Source organism: Podarcis cretensis (assembly GCF_951804945.1).
Source record: "Podarcis cretensis genome assembly, chromosome: 14".
Lineage (NCBI taxonomy): Eukaryota > Metazoa > Chordata > Lepidosauria > Squamata > Lacertidae > Podarcis > Podarcis cretensis.
The window spans coordinates 26,489,056-26,508,450 of record NC_137183.1 but is presented as its reverse complement, the minus strand read 5'-3'; the positions used below and the strand labels follow the sequence as shown (position 1 = coordinate 26,508,450).

The 19,395-nt window shown below is 47.4% G+C and overlaps 1 protein-coding gene across 1 annotated transcript in view; it reads left to right on the top strand.

Moving 5' to 3' along the window:
• IGDCC3 (immunoglobulin superfamily DCC subclass member 3) overlaps window positions 1–18,576 on the top strand; it is a 120,781-nt gene extending 102,205 nt beyond the window's left edge. Inside the window, exons 8-14 of the mRNA XM_079954249.1 lie at window positions 5,370–5,617; window positions 8,290–8,454; window positions 11,733–11,921; window positions 13,457–13,561; window positions 15,361–15,499; window positions 16,502–16,712; window positions 17,945–18,576. Coding sequence (XP_079810375.1) covers window positions 5,370–5,617; window positions 8,290–8,454; window positions 11,733–11,921; window positions 13,457–13,561; window positions 15,361–15,499; window positions 16,502–16,712; window positions 17,945–18,136 — 1,249 coding nt within the window. The 3' untranslated portion in view covers window positions 18,137–18,576. The remainder of the gene's footprint in view (window positions 1–5,369; window positions 5,618–8,289; window positions 8,455–11,732; window positions 11,922–13,456; window positions 13,562–15,360; window positions 15,500–16,501; window positions 16,713–17,944) is intronic.
• The last annotated feature ends 819 nt before the right edge of the window (window positions 18,577–19,395 follow it).

Sequence of the window (19,395 nt, the reverse complement as noted above, 5' to 3'; positions counted from 1 at the left end):
CCTCGGTTGTGCTGCTGAACCCTTGTCCTTCTGGTTCACCCTTGCGTTCTTTCCTTGGCTTCCTCTCCCTTGCGGTGCCTCTGAAAGTTCATCTCTGGTCCGCTGACCTTTGATGAGATCAGTCATCTTGATTGCCTGCGGGCTGAAGCGACAGCTTGTGAATAGGCCTCTCTTTGAATGGCTGGAGACACCCGTTCTCTCCCCCTCTCTGTTCTCTCTCTTGGGGCTGCGGCCCCCACCTTCGTGGAGCCAAGTGTGAATCTCCCAAAGCCTCCTCTCCCTCTTTGGTCCCTGCCTGTCAGAGTCATTGTGCAAAGGTTTGATTGACATCCCTGCGGCTCCCTGAATGTGTCTTCAGTATAGGCCGGCTGTGAATGCCACTACCTGCCTGGCTCTTCGAGAGAGCAGATGTCCCAGAGTGATGGGCTTTGCTTCAAAGGGGAGCAATTCCTCATTTTGGATAGCTGTAGCAAAGGGAAATCTCCCTCTCCTCTGTGTGAAAAATGCATCAACCAGAATCAAGCCTTCCTTTCCTCCCTGGCCCAGATGGAGGAGGCAGTAGCTGGGTCTTCCACAGAGCAGCAGGGCTGGTGGGGGCATGGCTTGTGAAGAGCCCCGAGGGCCTGATAGAAAGATATGGAGGGCCACATTTGGACACTGGATCAGAATTTCCTCACCACTCATTTATGGGTTTCTTGGTACTCGGACACCCAAAGCGGTTTTGAAGCATCTTTCAGAGAGTCTTGTGGTTTCAGATTGTGCAATTGCGTTGAGTTTCAGCTATTCCGTGCTCTCCCCTGCTTCTGTTTCTTCATAATGTGTGAAGCTGCTTTTTAAGCAGCAACATTTCCTTTGTTGGGGGGGGGGGGGTGACAGCTGACAATGACAGAGGAGGCTGCCCCCCCCCTCCTTGACAGCCTCAGGGCACCTCTTTGCTCTATCATGTCTGTCACACCTAGCAACGCCCCCCACCCCAAACATGAAGGCTGGTCGTCTTTACATGGAGACAGTTTCACACACACGCCAGATGGTGCCTGAGCATAAATTAGAACCTGACTGATTTGCAAAAAGGCTTGGCGTAATGTCTGTGATTCCATCCCCTCCCCCTTAGGCCTTCTGCACCTCCCCACAAAAGAGAATTAACGTTTGTTGTTGACGTGGGGGAGGGGAGTGACCCCCACATGGAAATGGCCAATTTCTTGCAGTGCTTCTTGTGTCTGGGAAGCCCTTTAGGGGGCGCCCTTGGGACAAAGGTGACACCCCGCTCTTTTCTCTCTTTTTTGGAGCCCTGCCGCCTGCCCGTTTCTTCCAAATGCTCATATTATTTGTGCCTGTTCTACCTCAGCTTGCAATTTTACAAGTGCCACACAGTGTTTGTTCCAAATTTGTGAGGATTTGGTTTCCTAGTGTTGCAGGACTTGCGCTTGAGAGCTCCCTTCCTCTTGAACGGAAACTTAAGAGTGCAGCTGGTTGTGCATTTCTGTTACGCAGGCCCCTGAAACCTGCTTATGGTTTGTGCAACCATGTTCCACAGGCACAAAACATTTTGCTAGCGGAACAAGGATTCTCCTAAGTGACTTTAGCTTAGAGCTTTGTTGGATACGGCCCCGCTGTGGTTCCCAGCTCTCCAGAGCAGGTTTTTGAGCAGCAAAGAAATGCAGGGAGGAAGAGAGATAAATGAAAATGCCCACCCCTATTCTGAAGTAGCATCCCACGAGCAGAACTCTGCTCACAGGACACTCCCAATGGAAGCTGAGTTAGGGTGCGGGCTGAAGTTGGGAGCCTCCCCATATACAACCCTCCAGACCTCTCTATCTGCCACTCACAACTGTCTTAGGCTGCACCCCTTGGCAGCCCTGCCCCACCCCCTCGAGGGCTTTTGGTGACAACTGTGCATTTAAAGGTGAACCTACCTAACTTTTTTTCTTTGGGGGACACGGGTGGCGCTGTGGGTTAAACCACAGAGCCTAGGGCTTGCCGATCAGAAGGTCGGCGGTTTGAATCCCCACGACGGGGTGAGCTCCCGTTGCTCGGTCCCTGCTCCTGCCAACCTAGCAGTTCGAAAGCATGTCAAAGTGTAAGTAGATAAATAGGTACCACTCCAGCAGGAATGCTGTGCGCTGCTCTGGTTTGCCAGAAGCGGCTTAGTCATGCTGGCCACATGACCTAGAAGCTGTACGCCGGCTCCCTTGGCCAATAAAGCGAGATGAGTGCCACAACCCCAGAGTTGGCCACGACTGGACCTAATGGTCAGGGGTCCCTTTACCTTTACCTAACTCCCACTTCTCCAAACAATATGCAAAATGAAACATAGTCATACTCCGACTTTTGGAGTGATGTTCTCTTGCCAAGTAATGTGCACACCTGAATTCTAAGGTAAAATGCACCAACATGTGTATATTAGTGAAAATAATATTCAGAAATGAATTACATTTGGAGGAAGTTATGTTGCCAAAATATGTATTTCAGGAGAACTTCTCACTAAAATGCTGATGGATTTTCATGCTGACTTTATATATATATATGTGTGTGTGTGTGTGTGTGTGTGTGTGTGTGTGTATATATATATGCGCGCAACCTGATATGAACATGCGGAGAACTAAATGTAAGATTAGAGAAACTGAAATTGACAGATTCCTCCATCCCTCCATCTGTCCTTGAACGAAGAAGAGGCTTAGGGACCTCCTGTCCCCAGCCTCATCCCTCAGCCTCTGATGACCTTTCTTTCCTACTTGTCTTTCCTTCTTGTTGAGTCTGTGGCAATGGGGAGAGCTTATGGCCAGTCCACTGAAATCACCCCATCAGCCAAACCTCTTGCTTATGTTTCCAAGGAAACATGGACTCTTGGCACATGGGAGGGGGGGTAGAATAAGCATTTGTTTGTCGGTCATTGCGGTTGTGGGCGTTTGCAGAGCAGGAGAGAATGGACCAGCAGGCAGAAAGGTCCAAATTTTGTCCCCAGTGACAAGGAAGCATTGTGGGGACAAACTGCCTCTTTCATCCTACAGTGTGTAGCCAGGAAATGGCTGCAAAGGGGCATGTGCAGTGCCAGATCAGTGGGAGAACATCTGCTTGGCATGCAGAAGGTGCCAGGTTCAATTCCTAGCATCTCCAGGTAGGGCTGGGGAAGAGTTCTTTGCCTGAAACCCTGGGGAGCTGCTGCCAGACAGTGTAGACCATACTGAGCCAGATGTTCTGAGGACCAGACTCCGTATGATGCAGCTTCCCCTGTGGGATAGTTCAGTTCGTAGAGCATGAGACCCTTAATTTCATATTGAGCAAAAAGGTTCCCGCATTGCAGGGGGCTGGGCTGGATGACTCACGAGGTCCCTTCCAACTCTACAATTTTGTTGATTCTGTGATTCTAAGTATGCCCATTTTAATCCAGTAGCAATTACGCTGTGACGTGAGTAGATTGAGCAAATTTAAATGTGCAGCTTTCCTTGAGCTGCCACACGGGGGTCTGAGCAAGCTCAGCACCATTTAATTCTAGCTTCAGATGCTGCCTGCTCCTTGCAATCAGAATATAGGGAACGACACGGTGTGGATAAAGGGGCTCAGAGACCTTTGGGAGATCAAGTATTGGAAGATCACTTGTGATTTCTTGCAAAGCGTTTGATCACAGTCGTTCGAACCTCTTTGTTCTGAGCCCGATTTTTTCAAAGTAAGCATGTCAGAGCTTGCAAAAAAGCAGAGCGGTTGTTGACTGGCCCACTCTTCCCATGCCTGAAAGTGGAAAATGTGTTTTTAAACATGCAATGGCTGGCAAGGAGGGCATAGTCTTGTTCAGGCTTTCATCAGTAGTCAAGTGTGGCGCTGATTTTTGTGAAGCTTGGTTTAATTATTCCTCCCACTGGGATGGAAGCAGTTGCAAAGCAGGCAGTTCCCTTCAGTCAGCTCAGGTAATGGAGTGTTTGAGAGCACGAGTGATGAGCTGAAAGCCTCCACGTCCAACCTCAGGCCAGCCAGGAACCTACCTCAGTGGCTCCCCTGATCACTGGACTCTCTCCACTGCTGTCTCTAGACTTCAATGCAATGGTTCCCAATTAGCTACGTACTTCAGACCCCCTCTTTTTCAAAAGCCAAGCCAAGGGCCCCTCTGCTTTTGAAAGTTTTGATATCTATATGGTAGTTTCTATTATGTGAATAATAATACAGACGCCCCCCCCCCAGGTGGGTTACATGGGCCCCAATGGGGAACCCCTGTACAGCAGAGGGAGAGAATCTGTGGGCCTCCAGATGTTTCTGTTCTCCATCTCCCATTGTCTCAAGCCATTGGCCATGCTGGCTGCTGATGTGAGCTAGGATCCAGTATGGAAGAACGTTGTGAGCTGGAAGCAATATATTGGTGAGCCTAATGTTCTCACCCTTGCTGTAAAGATTGTTGAGGCAATGTACATGAGGTGTTTTGCACACTTAGGAACACAAAGGAAAGCCATGCATGCATGCCACTTTGAGCACCTTGCAGGAAAAGTGGGATACAAATGTCATACTGTGATCATGATTTTTAAATTTGGGAGGGGGGGATGTGTGGGCCTACCTGCACCAATGCACATGTGATGCAACATCTGAATTGGCTGTATATGTTCTTTTATGTGTATACTAGGGGCTGTGCCCCTGTTTGCTCTGCTTGCCATCCCCCCCCCCCATTCCTCCCACAGCTTCCCCTTCCCACCCCATGCAACGATTGAGCTTGCTTTTCTTGACCTTTCGGGCTTCTCTTCATTCAAAACCAGGATTGCAATGCAGCACTGCAAATCCTCCAATGGGGGCTGTGCGACGACAGCCTTGCATTTCTATGTATATAGGAAGAGATGCCTGATGCAGATGTCATGGTGTCTCTCTGTGGATATGTATGCTGCATGTGCACTCTGCTGCACTGTAGGCACATCCACCAGGTGCAAAACACAATCGTATGAATGGGCACTTACCTATTTTTCCTCTGGGAATCTGCCCTTTCCCCTTGAGGTTTTAAATGCTTGTGGCTATAGTCTCTTTAATGCAAGGAAGAGCTGAGCTGTGTGATTATCAGAGCTGGATAATGCCGCCACCAATATCACCTCCTCATTCACCCCTCCCCCTGGCCTTTAACATAATCCATATGGTACTTCCCGACTGGGTTGCGGGTTTCCATCCCAGGCAACAATCCTCTACATTTTCTCCTGTCCTGCCAGAGCCAAAAGAGGGAGGAGCTGTAGTGAAATTACCACTAAGCAGCCTTAGCCTTTCATTACATCCTCTTCAGACACATCAGGATTAACCTAGATATGGCTGGCCAAAGGATGGAGGAAGGGAGGAAGGGCTGGGGGATTTCTAGGTTCATTGCTGGAAAGCACTAATCCCGAAGCCCTTGCTGGGTTTCCCCACAGCACGCTGACGATCTACAGCATCGGCCAGGCGGACGAGGCCATCTACCAGTGCATTGCGGAGAACAGTGCTGGCTCCACCCAAGCCAGCGCCAGGCTGACGGTGCTATGGGCCGACGGGCTGCCCGGCCCGCCCCAGAAGGTTAGAGCCACGACCGTCTCGGCCACCACCATCCAAGTGCTGTGGAGTGAGCCTCTGCAGAACACCAAGGAGATCATCGGCTACGTCCTACACATCAGGAGAGCAGCAGGTGAGGCGGCAACAGTCCATTGGGCATTGATACGAGTGCTGTGCTGAAAAATTCTTCTGCAGTGTCCTGTCATGGTGAGGGGGGTGTGGAGCTGTATAGTGCCCAACCTTGGTGGGTTGCTCAGTGGGAGTGGGAAGGAGAAGGATGCTGGTGATCACCTCCAATGAGGAATTATAGGCAGGAGTGGTGGCAATGAGCTCAGAAGTGCCGCAAGGCTTGTTCTTTCAGTCTTTAGGGTAAAGGTGGTCTCTGTGGCACTGGGCACCTGCGTAGTTTGAGGGCCTATGAGGGCTATCCTGATTGGTGGAAAGTGTGAGGCTCAGCCTCCAGAGTTACTGCTCTCTTGTAGGCCACACCTTCCCCCCAGCTGTCAGGACCTCCAGGATGGAACAATAGGCAAAGAGATGCTCTTTGGAATTGCTCCTCCTTGGGAGCTGCCTTCAAAAATTGTCAAAGGGGAGGTAAAATGTCGGTGAAATTCTCACGGGGCAGGATGCAGGGCTGTGGTTTTGTTTTGCTTAATATTTGCATGTCTCTTTACCAACAACAATATTGAGCTCAATGCAGCTCACAGTTATAGCAATAGTGTTAAAATGTGACGTAATCGTTAGAGTGTAGGACTGTGACCTGGGAGAGCAGGGTTCAAATCTCCTCTTGTCCGTTAAGCTCAGTGCGTGACTTGGGCCAGTCACTGCCTCTCAGCCTAACCTCCCTCACAGGGTTGTTGTGGGGATTGGATGAGGAGGGGGAGAACCATGAATGCCACCGCGAGCTCCTTGGAGAAAAAGGTGGGATGTAAATGCAATAATTATAATAAACAAATAATCAATATAATCATACTGGGTTGTAGCCAGTGCCAGTGCTCCTCAGAGTAGATCCATTAAATGCCCACAGCAACACTATGAAATAGGTTAGGCCCGGGAGTTGGGCGACTGGTTTAAGGTCACTCATTTACATTTCAGGGGCATGTGTGCATTGTTTTATTTATTACATTTATATCCTGCCTTTCCCCCAAAGAGGAGGCACAAATGGTTCTCTTCCTCCTCCTCCTCCTCCTCCTCTTCCACCTCCTCCTCCTCCTCCTCACAATAACCCTGTGAAGTAGGGTGGGTTTGCAAGTGACTGATTGACCCAGGGTCACCCAGTGAGCTTCATGGCTGAGTGAGGATTCGAACCCCGATCTCCCAGGTCCTACTCTGACACTCTAACCACTGAACACTGGCTCTCCTGTGCCTATCTTATTTTTATCACGCTGGCATCATTTGTAAGCTGACATTGCTAAGGGTGGGAAGTGGGGCGAGAGAGAGAAAGGAAATAAAGTGAATAAATAAATATCCATGATTATAGTGTAGACATGCCCTGACATCTAGTGGCCAGGTCCAGCACCCCACAGCCTGTGACACAGTGACTCCCTCCAAGCAGAAGACAACAGTCCAGCATTCTGGGAGCTCAGATGGAGACTTTCCCTCCATGACTAGCTTCCTAGATCTTGACTTTCACCACAGGCCCTGGCACCAGGCAACCTTCCTGGATCTCTTGTCTCCTGGGAAGAGACTAGGTCTGTGGCTTGGAACCGCCAGGATGCCTTGTTTGGTGACGCAGGGAGCAAGGGAGCACAGCCAAGCTCCTGACGGAGAACAGAGTGGCATCAGGCACACCCTCTGCCATCGTGCCACATCCTGCAGCTGGAACATGGCCTCACTCTCTGTATGTAGCTGGGTTTTTGAGAGCTGCGAACAGTGCCAGATGGAGAGGAAAGTGCTCTTATGCTCAGGATCTGGACAGCTGGACAGCAGGAGGAAATCCAGCTGGATTTCAGAGATGTCAAAAAGGCAGTCTGCCCTGAAGGAAAGTCTCTAGGAATCACAAGTCTTGCTTTCCCAATATCTGAAATAGAAATCATGCTTGCTTTGATCAGTGGATAGAATAGGAGTCTTGCAACCTAGGAACAGATTGCTTTTAGAAGCTGACCGTGCTTTATTGACAGCTGCACGAATTATTATAGCTAGGTAGGAAGTGGAAGGGGCAAGCAGAATATAAAATGGAAGAATGGTATAAAGAGTTGTGGGATACAGCTATTAATGATAAATTAACATGTGCCATTAAGGTAAGACAGGGAATATGCAGGAGAAATGGTTTTGAGGAGATATGGAAGGTGTTTGTAGAATATGTACTGTTAAAACGGAAAGGGGTCAAACCATCGCAAGAGGTGTTGAAATTTTGGGGGGTTGGGTAGTTACAATGGAACAGTCTCGCTGGTGGGGTGCACATTTTTATTCTTATTTATTTATGATTATTACTTTGTCAAAATAAAATAAAAAAATTAAAAGAAGAAGAAGAAGCTGATCGTGCATGGATAAATATCACGATATTTGGAATGCATTTATAAAAATTATAGAGGCGTGTTAATGATTGCATACGCTTTGTAATAATAACATTACTTACATATTGTATTGTATTCCAGTTCCAAGCACATTTTCATTTTCATTTCTTTCACTTTATTTGTCCACTGAAATTCTTCAATAAAATACAAGTATATACAAAAGTCTTGTTTCCTGGCTTTCCAGAGGCATCTGGTTGGTCACTGTGAGAACAGGATGCTAATCTAGATACTGCTTGGCCTGATCCTGCAGGCTCCGCTTATGTTCTTACGCCTTCCCCTTGCATTTCAGACCCTGTGGAGATGGAGTACCAGGAAGCCGTCAGCAAAAATACATTCCAGCAGCTTGTGACTGACTTGGAGCCCTCCATGAGCTACAGCTTCTATATAAAGGCTTATACCTCTCGGGGGGCAAGCAAGGCCTCTGACGTCGTGGTGGTGAGCACACTAGGAGAAGGTAAGGATGAATAAAAGGGCCGAAGAGAAATGGAAGTTCAAGCTCATCATCCTGCTGGGCTGTAGAAGGGAACTCAGATCAGTGGCAGAGGACCCAATTTGCATTTGGAAGATCCCAGGTCCGATCAAGACACCTCTCGATAAAAGCCTCTTATGAACAAGACCAGGAAATCCCCTTGCCTGAGCTCTCAGGGATCTCAGACAGCCAGTGTGGTCTAGTGGTTAAGAGTGGTAGTCTCATAATCTGGTGAACCAGGTTCGCGTCTCCACTCCTCCACAAGTAGCTGCTGGGTGACCTTGGGCTAGTCACACTTCTCTGAAGTCTCTCAGCCCCACTCACCTCACAGAGTGTTTGTTGTGGGCGAGGAAAGGAAAGGAGATTGTTAGCTGCTTTGAGAATCCTTAGGGTAGTGATAAAGCAGGATATCAAATCCAAACTCTTCTTTTTTTTCTTCTCCTGCAAGTCAGAGCAGACAGCATTTACAAGATGGGTCAATGGTCTGATTGGGTATAAAGCATTTTCATGTATGAGTAGCTCGTCCCATGGTTCAATTTATTTCCATTGCCTATCAATTTCACACCCCAAAGTCATGTCAATTTCTGATGTGTTTATTATTCATATCCCTTTCCTAAAGTAATCTGCTAATTTTTGTTTAAGTGGCCCAAGTTTTTTTTTATTAATAGCAACATACAATCTATTATATTATAGAGAGTTGGTGCAATGTAGTGGTTAGTGCGCTGGACAAAGACCTGGGAATCCAAGACTTCTTTCCCCACTTTGTGTGTCTCAGTCCAACCTACTTCACAGGGTTGTTGTGGGGATCAAATGAGGAGGGGGAGAACCATGTATGCCACCTTGGAGAACATGAAAAAGGAGTGATATAAATGCAATGCAGTAAATCATAAATAAATAAATAAATAAATACAGTACATTTCTTGCCTGCCCATCAAACTCCTCACGGCTCCTGCTCCCAATATCTGCACAGCTGGTAAGTTGCTCCTGTGAAGCGCAGCTGTATGTGCAGTCTTTACGGATGTTGCACTGAACACACAGGAGGTTCAGTGGCATAGCCAGAGCCTGCAGGTGCAATCTGGTACCCGCTGTGTGCTACCTAGGACCTTCGTGAAAAGTGCTGCACTCATCTGCTAGACACGTGGAAGGGTGAGGTGCTCTCCAGGGTGCTGAAACTCCCCACCAACTTGACTAGGAACATAGGAAACTGCCTTACACTGAATCAGAACACTGGTCCACCTAGTTTGGTATTGTCTGCTCTGACTGGCAGCATCTCTCCAGGGTTTCAGGCCAGGGACAGTCCCAGCCCCAGCTGAACTTGGGGACCTTTCTGCATGCAAAGCAGACACTGTGCTGCTGAACTACAGCCCTTCTCTTATTTGGAACATCATAAATTATTGTCTCCTTTACTACCACCAGCACAAGTTTCTTCCTAGAAACAACTAGAAATTTGTTTGCTGGTTGTTGTCTGCTTTTAAATGACAGCAGGGGATCACAGATTGGTGACTGCTGTATCTGATGCCAGGTTCCGAGGCTGCATGGAATTACAAAGCATGCAGATTCACTAGTGAACTCAGAGGGCAGGAGTTAGCAATCCATGTGGCAGCAAGGAGCAGAGCAGAGTGCCCCAAATGGCTTGAGCAAGTGGACCAAGTTGCATGAGCCATCACAAAGAAAGACATACATGCAACCAAAATGGCTAGGATTTCTGCAGGAAGTCTGCCTGGGTCCTTCCATCATAGGTCACGGATGTCAGTAGGATGCAAAATAGCTGCCACATTGTTAAGCCACTGTAGCAGCAGCTTGTGACATTTTTATTATTTCCTTTTTCAATTATTTTGGCATTTCAGTCATGCCACACAACCCCCAAAGGAGCCCTCGGCTTACAATATATAATCCAAACATACACAAACACAAAAATAAACCTGTCGTACAACAAGACCTCGTAAAACCAAAGTACTGAAAATTCCTATAATGGCATAAAAGCCAACAGAGCTTGACCTTCTTTGTAATGCAAGGGTTGCACAGAAGCCCTGCCAGCTGTGGCTGACTTTAGCAAAGAGCCTACAAAACCCTTGAGATGGTTGGCACCCAGCAATGGCCACATCTTTCCAGATCCCTTCACTCAGCATTCTAGGGTAGAACCACCCATTAACCTGGCCTCCTCCTTTTTCAGGCGGAGAGATTGACAAGGCTTAAAACCTTTAAAAACCTTGACCTAAAACCTTGCAGTTCAAGGCAGTAGCTTTCTGCCTCATAAAGTTCATGTTTTTCTGGAGCTTTGAGAAGTCAGGGCATTGCCTTTCCTGTGAGTTAAGGGCTGCAGGTCTTGTCGCACGCTAATAAATTACAAATACCTCTTCGATGCTCGACACCATCTCACCACACAAAGCTCTAAAGTGTGTGTGGGTGTGTTTTGAAAAACAACAACTTTGCTTCCACGGAACAAAAGTTTAGACCTTAAGCTCCATCTCCCGTCATGGATTAGCAGGTGCTGTTAATCATTAGCTCAGCCCCTCTGTCCCAGTTTGATTTACAAGTCAGTCTCTTTGCTGGATCTGCCCCTGTGTTTAGAAAACCCCTTTGAGCTCCATAGTGTGTCCAAAACACAGTTTTGACGGCCGCTCCCCACATTTGAAGGGATGTGGGTGGTGTGGGTTAAACCACAGAGCCTAGGACTTGCCGATCAGAAGGTCGGTGGTTCGAATCCCCTCGATGGGGTGAGCTCCCGTTGCTCGGTCTCTGCTCCTGCCCACCTAGCAGTTCGAAAGCACGTCAAAGTGCAAGTAGATAAATAGGTACCACTCCGGCGGGAAGGTAAACGGCGTTTCCGTGCTCTGCTCTGGTTTGCCAGAAGCGGCTTAGTCATGCTGGCCACACGCCGGCTCCCTCGGCCAATAAAGCGAGATGAGCGCCGCAACCCCAGAGTCGGTCACGACTGGACCTAATGGTCAGGGGTCTCTTTACCTTTACTGGGGTAAACATTTGAGGGTCACTGGTTCAGAATAAACCATGGCTGACTACAGTAAGAAACATCACATGGCCAGTGGTTGATTTATGTAGCCTTCTTCAAACTGGTACCCTCCAGATTTTTGAACTACAACTCCCATCAGCCTCAGCCTTCATCTTTTTTTAAACCAAAGCATGAGGGGCTTTGACAATGGCTCGTCCGGCTTATAAGGAATCCAAGGGAAGGGAACCAAAGGAGTAAAAAAAGGAATCAAAGGGCAAAACCAACCTTATCTTTTTCTGTGACTTTGTTCCAGTGCCGGCCATGCCGTCTCTCTTCATCAAAGTCCTCAACAGCACCACCATCCAGGCCATGTGGGAGCCCTCCATCAAACTGGGCCAGCACGAAGGGTTCAAGCTCTACTACCGTAAAGTCCACCTTCCCCACTTTACCGGGCCCATGGTTTTGACCAGCAACATCACATCCTGCAACATTACTCAGCTCGGTGAGCATCATTTCCATTATTACAATTATTCGTTAAATTTATGTACCACCCTTCGTCAAAAGGCTACAAGGTGGTTTGTGACACAGAACGAAAACATCAATACATAGCATAATAGCTGTGCAAAGCAAGCGTCAAAACAGATGAATGCGTACTCAAGAATACGTAACAGAATACAGATTCTCATAAAATACAGAGGGAGTGTGATAACATAAAAAACACAAGGGGTCAAGCAACTAGTCCCTAGTGCTGCTGAGAAAATGTTAGAACCCTGCACCTCAGGGTTCCTTGGGGAAGGAGGGAAGGATAGAATATAAATTTAATTAATAGATTAAACGAAGGCCCACTGGAGTTGCCAAACCCACCTCTTCCTTCTCCACTCCTGTCAGTATTGCGTTCTCCAGTTCCCTGTTCCTCACCACCATTCGGAGCTGCCAACATCTGACTTGCCTTCCTTAGAGAGGACTCTTTCTTTTTGCAATAAAAAAAAATTATTAAGGCTTTTCAGAATACAATAAAAAAACTAATCTAAACAAAAAATAATAAACCAAAGAAGGAAAGAAAGAGAAGGGAAAGGATAAAAGAATGCAAAGTCCTGTCTCACAGATGTATCTTAAGTTTTGTCCCATACAGAAAAGGTTGTACCCTCCCAGCTCTCACCTGTGAGCATCTTAGATGCTCCCAGGTGGCCCTCCCAGCCTCTCTATCTAGCCTTTGGGACTCTCCCCAGAACACATCCCTCTCCCCATTCTGCACCAGCCCTGCTTCACATCCTCCTTGAGCATTTTTGAGCTCCTGCTTCACTGGACGGAAGCATGAGGGGGCGCTTACAAGCGTTTGTAGAAACTAGCCTCCTGTACCAAAGGTAACATTTACATCTGATACCCTGTCCACTTTTGCCTCTGGACCAGCCTATTGCTGGCATGTAGCCCTTGGAATGCTGCCCAACTGGGAAGGTGGCCCTCTGGCTGTAAAAAGGCTCCCCAACCTGCTTTAAATGCAATAATAATCTAATAATAATTTATTACTTATACCCCGCCCATCTGGTTGGGTTTCCCCAGCCACTCTGGACGGCTTCCAACAAGAGATTAAAAATACATTAAAACATCAGTCATTAAAAACTTCCCTAAACAGGGCTGCCTTCAGATGTCTTCTAAACGTCAGATGTTTATTTCCTTGACATCTGATGGGAGGGTGTTCCACAGGGTAGGCGCCACTACCGAGAAGGCCCTCTGCCTGGTTCCTTGTAGCTTCACTTCTTGCAGTGAGGGAACTGCCAGAAGGCCCTCGGCGCAGGACCTCAGTGTCCAGGCTGAACAAGGGGGATGGAGATGCTCCTTCAGATATACTGGACCGAGGCCATTTAGGGCTTTAAAGGTCAGCACCTACACTTTGAATTGTGCTCAGAAACGTACTGGGAGCCAATGTCTCAGCGGCCGCTCCCAATCACCAGTCTAGCTGGTGCACAGCAAGCGAGCACAGCAGGTCTAACCACATTTAGGCACAGGTCGACATCTCTCCTTTCCTTTTCCTCCCAGACCCATCAGTAGTCTACGAAGTCAAGCTGCTCGCCTACAACCAGCATGGTGATGGGAATGCCACTGTTCGCTTTGTATCCCTTCGAGAGACTGTCGAAAGAACAGGTGAGTGGGTAAGCGGCCCTGAGCAGCCTTGAGGGAGATGGTCTTTGAAGACGGTTGGGGAGGCTCTGGCTGAGGGGGGTTGGTGAGAAAAGAAAGTTGTTTTACAGAGAGACACACAGAGAGGGAGATCAGTATGTTGAAAGTTTCCCCACGTTGCTGCTCTGATGCAAGTTATCAAGCTTGAAGTTTGCAAGCCACTTTGAGTTACTTTTGAAGAAGAAGAAAATGCTAATGGGTTTAATTAGTAATAATAAAATAAATAAATAATAGATGTTTAGATGTTTTACCCAAACAGGAGCATCCAAATTCCCCTCTAAATCTTGCTTTAGGTAAAACTCTGTGGCTCTGTTCAAGCGCTGCTTTTGTTCTGGGACACATCTTCTAAAAGTGGTTTATGTTTGAGAGCCATCTTACTTCTCCTTCTCGGGACAACATCCCCCTTGTGATCAGGTTCCTATTTTCTTTTCACAGTAAATGTTAATCTCAGCTGGAAATTGCAGCGGTTCTTTGACAAAGCTTTCTTTCTTTCTTTCTTTCTTTCTTTCTTTCTTTCTGGTCTGGAATTGGTTTAGCGACACCATTAGTCATGCCGTTACAACGAAGTGGGAGGGGGACGTTGCTGGAGTTGAAAGTGAGAGCCGGTTTCCCTTTCATCTATACCTTACTGACAGCAGCAGGAAAGAGAATGTGGAGTTTGCAAATCACTAGGTGGAGGAGAAGGCTCTCTAACTTCAGGCTATCCTTCCTTCCTCCTCTCTCCTGCCCCATGGAGTGATACCTTTTCACCAGAGTGCTGCAGCTATTGCCAACCTGGTGCCCTCCAGATGTTGTGGACTACAGCTCCCATCAGCTGACCCATCGGTTGCCAGGGAGCTTGGCTGGAGCGTTCTCCATTCAGCCACTTTCTGTTGTGAAAAAACAAAGGGCCCAAATGGCTGGGGCCTAGCCTTTTGCTGTGCTTCACCTCCTACCCACTGATAGGAGCCTGACTTTTCCTGGCCATGTTTAAACTTCTCCTGGGCAGTTAATCACCTCTCTACTCACCAGTTTTGCCCCACTCTGTGTCCCTGACTGTTCCCTTTCCCTTCCCACACCTTGCATATTTCTTGCCAAGCCTGCTACTTGCTTCTCTCTCTCTCTGCCCCTGTGTGAACTGCCTCAACTCATTTCTTCATCCTATGTTTTTGTCCTGCTCCTGGGTTCAAAGCCTTTCCCTGACCAGCTCTCTGCAAGAGGCCCAACCCACCGGAGTTCCAGATCCCACCCCCCTCTTGCTCAGAGGCCCTCACTCTGCAGGGTGGCTATTGTAAAAGATGGGGTCCAGCGTTTGGCAGCTTGCATAGAATGAAGGGGGCCATAGCTCACTGGTAGAGCACCTGTATTGCACGCAGAAGGTCCCTGGTTCCATCCCCAAGGTAGGGCTGGGAAAGACTCCAGCCTGAATCTCTGGAAAGCTCTTGCTGGTCAATGTGGACACTACTGAGCTTGATGGATCTCTGTTTGGACTCAGTATAATGCAGCTTCCTATTTAATTCAGGTTTTTTTAAAAAATAGAATTGTAAGGACTAGCATCTTAATTTATTTTTAGGGGAAGGGCTTTAACTCAGTGGTAGAGCATCTCCTTTGTGTGCAGAAGGTCCCTGATTCAATCTCCAACGACTGGGAGGGACTCTCTCTCTCTCTCTCTCTCTCTGAAACCCAGAGGGCCACCACCAGCCAGCCTAGACAGTCCTGTACTGACAACTTTCCATGCCTAATGGAGCCCTGCTTCCCATTTACACCTTTCCTTTTCATCCCAGGTCTGAACCCACCATGCAACTGCATGAAGGATGGGCAAACCAATAAGACGTCGGCCACTGGGATAATTATTGGGATCCACATTGGAGTCACCTGCATCATCTTCTGTGTCCTCTTCCTCATGTTTGGGTACCGAGGAAGGTATGGCTCTCCCTCCACTGATTGCTTTCATATTCCAGAGCAGCAGGACAAGCATTCTTTAGGCCAACCTCCCCCAGATTGTTGGACTACAACTCCCATCAGCCCTAGCCAGCATGTCTGGTGGTCAGGGATGATGGGAGTTATGGTCCAAAACATCTGCAGGGCACTTGATGGGAGATGGATGCCTTAGGCATAGAATATACTGCCTTGGGAGTCTCACAACGTTTCTTATGAAATTCCAAGGTCCCCACACATTATAAACCACCTGGGGAGGTTTGCATGTTTGGGTTGCCCCACTAAGCTTTGCAATGAGAGGGAGTTTGGAAGGAAAACTCAGAACCTGGTGTCAGGGTGGAGGCAGAGAGATAAAACATAGGTCTGCAACACCCGTCATCATTTATTTGTTATTACTAATATTTTATTAAAAGAATTTCAGTTATAGAAAAGAAAAAAAGAGGGAGAATAAAAGTGCAAAAAATACAGTAAGAAAGATATAATATGATACAGTAACTACAATCTGCTACATTTCCATACATTATTATATAGATTTATGATTAATATTGTTGTCCTAATACATAAATGGTTATTAATAACCTCCTATATTCTGTATAGACACCTTCCAAATGTCAATATATTTATCCAAACAAAGTCTACATCTATAAGCATCCCGTCCATATGATGTCCATAGCACTCTGCTAGAACCATGTTGTGTGTAGGGAGAGAACGAAACTCAGATTTGGAAGGTCTGTAGCTCAGGGCTAGAGGACATCTCTTACATGCTTATGGTCTTCCTGGGCTTTCCAGGCAGGGCTGAGAAATTCTTTTGCCTGAAACCCCGAAGACTCTACCTGGAGGCACAATGAATTGATGCTGGGAGTTGTTGCATGTGAAACAGACTCTCTACCTTTCTTGTGGGCGTCTAGTGTGATGACTTCCTGTTCATATGATGGTACATTGCTAGAGAGGGTTTTATTGTTCTTCTTCTTTCACTTATTTCCACAGGCTGCTGGTGTGCAAAGATGTCCAGGAGCAGCTGTCAACCCCACAGGTCCCAAGAAGCCAGAGGAATGCTGCAGGCCTGACCTCGAACGGATCTGCTCAGAGGGACAGGGACAACCCAGACGCAAATGGGAAGCAGCTGGATTTGAATGAACTGGAAAGGCTCTTCCCAGCCTCGCCTCCCCCGCCTGATCAACACAACAAGGAGATTGTGGTAAGGAAGGGACACTGGGGGCTTTTGTTTGTTTGCCACACTTTCAAACTGCAGCGGTGAACCTCGGGGCTAGGGAGCAAATGCGGCCCTGCACACCTTTTAGCCTGGCCCTTGGAACCCTCTCCAGACTCCACACCCCGCTATCCCTGCTTTGCACCCTCCTTGAATGTCTTGGTCTGGCTGAGATGTGTCCTTGACCTCTTTGTTGCCTGGAGGATAGAGAGAGGCATGTGTAGAAAAGCGAGCCTGCTGTACCAAGGTAAAATTGGCCCTCTGTGCTCTGCCCACTTTTACCTCTGGCCCTGCCCACCACAGGCATGTGACTCTCTGGGATTTTAGTTGGGGGCACTTCCTGTAGAGGCCAGAGATGGTATGTGAGGCCTTCTGCATGCAGAACAGGTGCCCCACCACTGAGCCACAGCCTTTCATAATGTCCATTAGTTTCATAGGAAGCTACAATCTAGCTCAGTATTGCCTACACGGACTGGCAGCAACTTTCCAGACTTCCAGCCAAGTGACTCTCCCAGTCCTACCAGGAGATGCTGGGGATTAAACCTGAGACCTTCCGCATGTAAAGCATGTACAGTGGTACCTCGGGTTACATACGCTTCAGGTTACATACGCTTCAGGTTACAGACTCCGCTAACCCAGAAATAGTACCTCGGGTTAAGAACTTTGCTTCAGAATGAGAACAGAAATCGCGCGGTGGTGGCAGCGGGAGGCCCCATTAGCTAAAGTGGTGCTTCAGGTTAAGAACAGTTTCAGGTTAAGAATGGACCTCTGGAACGAATTAAGTACAGTGGTACCTCAGGTTAAGTACTTAATTCGTTCCGGAGGTCCGTTCTTAACCTGAAACTGTTCTTAACCTGAAGCACCACCTTAGCTAATGGGGCCTCCTGCTGCTGCTGCGCCGCCGGAGCCCAATTTCTGTTCTTATCCTGAAGCAAAGTTCTTAACCTGAATCACTCTTTCTGGGTTAGCGGAGTGTAACCTGAAGTGTATGTAACCTGAAGCGTATGTAACCTGAAGCGTATGTAACCCGAGGTACCACTGTACTTAAGCTGAGGTACCACTGTATTCTGTCACAAAGCCATGCCCCTTGATGATTTCCATTTGTTCTGGGATATTATTATTATTATTATTATTATTATTATTATTATTATTATCTTAAGAGGACAGTCAGTCGTCTCCTTGGGCATTCAAATAGCCATTTTTTCACTCTCCTTTCCCAGCTGGACCATATTCCTCCTACCTCACATGACGAAACCCAGACATCCATGCTTCCGCCGGATGACTTCAGCATCATCGAAGAGGAGAGCGACACCCTCTTCCAGCCCCCGCCCTCGGGGGCCCCCGGCAGGCCCCTCCTCAACGCCAGCCAAGATGAGCCAGCTTTGAACCAAGCTCCAACCAATGAAGGATAATTGCCAAGACTTTGAAGACTCTTAACGGGACCTCGCCAGCCACCAACTCCCCACCCCCCAACCCCACCCCTGGCGATGTCTTTAAACCGACTCATCAATCTCAGGTCAATTTTAAGATTTCTGCGATATGTTTCTTAATTTTTTTATTACATATATATATATAAATATATATATATCTATATCGGTAGGCAGCCTTGCGGAAGCTCCATGAAGTTTTTTCTTCCTGACTTGTCTCAGGCCTCCTAGTACATTCCTTCACAGCTGTTCACTCTACAGCTTCTCAAGGCGCCTTCCTTGGCCAACTCCACAAGACACCGAGATGGGAACCTCTTATCGTCTTGGTTCACCAACGTTCAGTCCCTCGTTGGCAGCTTTAGGATGACTCTCCTCCCACAGATCTGCCATTGTGAAATGTGTTGAGAAAACAGATTGGAACGGGGCCCTCCTCTCTAACCTAGCTCTGGGAGAGGAAGAAAAAAAACGTTCAGGTGCTAAGTTGGTTGGCCAAACTTCTGGGTGCATTTGATGACATTTTTTTGTCGGATGTGTTTCAAGTCTCTCTGTCTCTAATTCTCAGGATGTTTTGTTGCCGACGAACTATTTTAAAGGCAAAGCGAGTGTGTCAAAAAGAAAAAGGAGAAAATAAAAAAAAACTCAGGCCTACAAGAAGGTCTACTGAAAAAAAGAAAGAAAAAGAAAATACTTGGACTAACATCCCGAGTAAATCCAGAACCTACCTCAACCGGAATTGAATGTCTTTTGGGAAGAAGCAAAGTATCTTGTGTCTTCCTTTTGTTTTCAAAACAAAGTAGAGTAGCACTTGGTCAGTACAAGCTGTGGTACTACCTCAGAAGTTCATACTCCATGTCTACCATGTTGGTTGTTGGTTACCTTTTTATTATCTTTTATTTTAAAGTATTCCTTTATTGTCACCATCGTTCCAATGTAAAGCACTTCCAAAACCTTGAAAGCAATGTTCTACCTCAAGAAGCTTTTTTGTAGAAGAACCATGTTGTCCTGTCGTCAGACCACCTCGCCCTCCTTCGCCTCTCTTCCTTCGCTCGGTCCTGAGACTCCAAAAGAGGAAAGACGATGAGCAGGCATGGATTCGTCCCCAGTAGTGGTTGTCGATGACATTCCCCCCCGCCCTTAGTGTTATAAACTTGACTTTTAGGCAAGTTGCTAGTTAACTTGTGTAGAGGTTTACTGTGTCAAGAGTTGTTTTTATATCATGTTTGTTTGGTTGTTGTTTTTTTAAA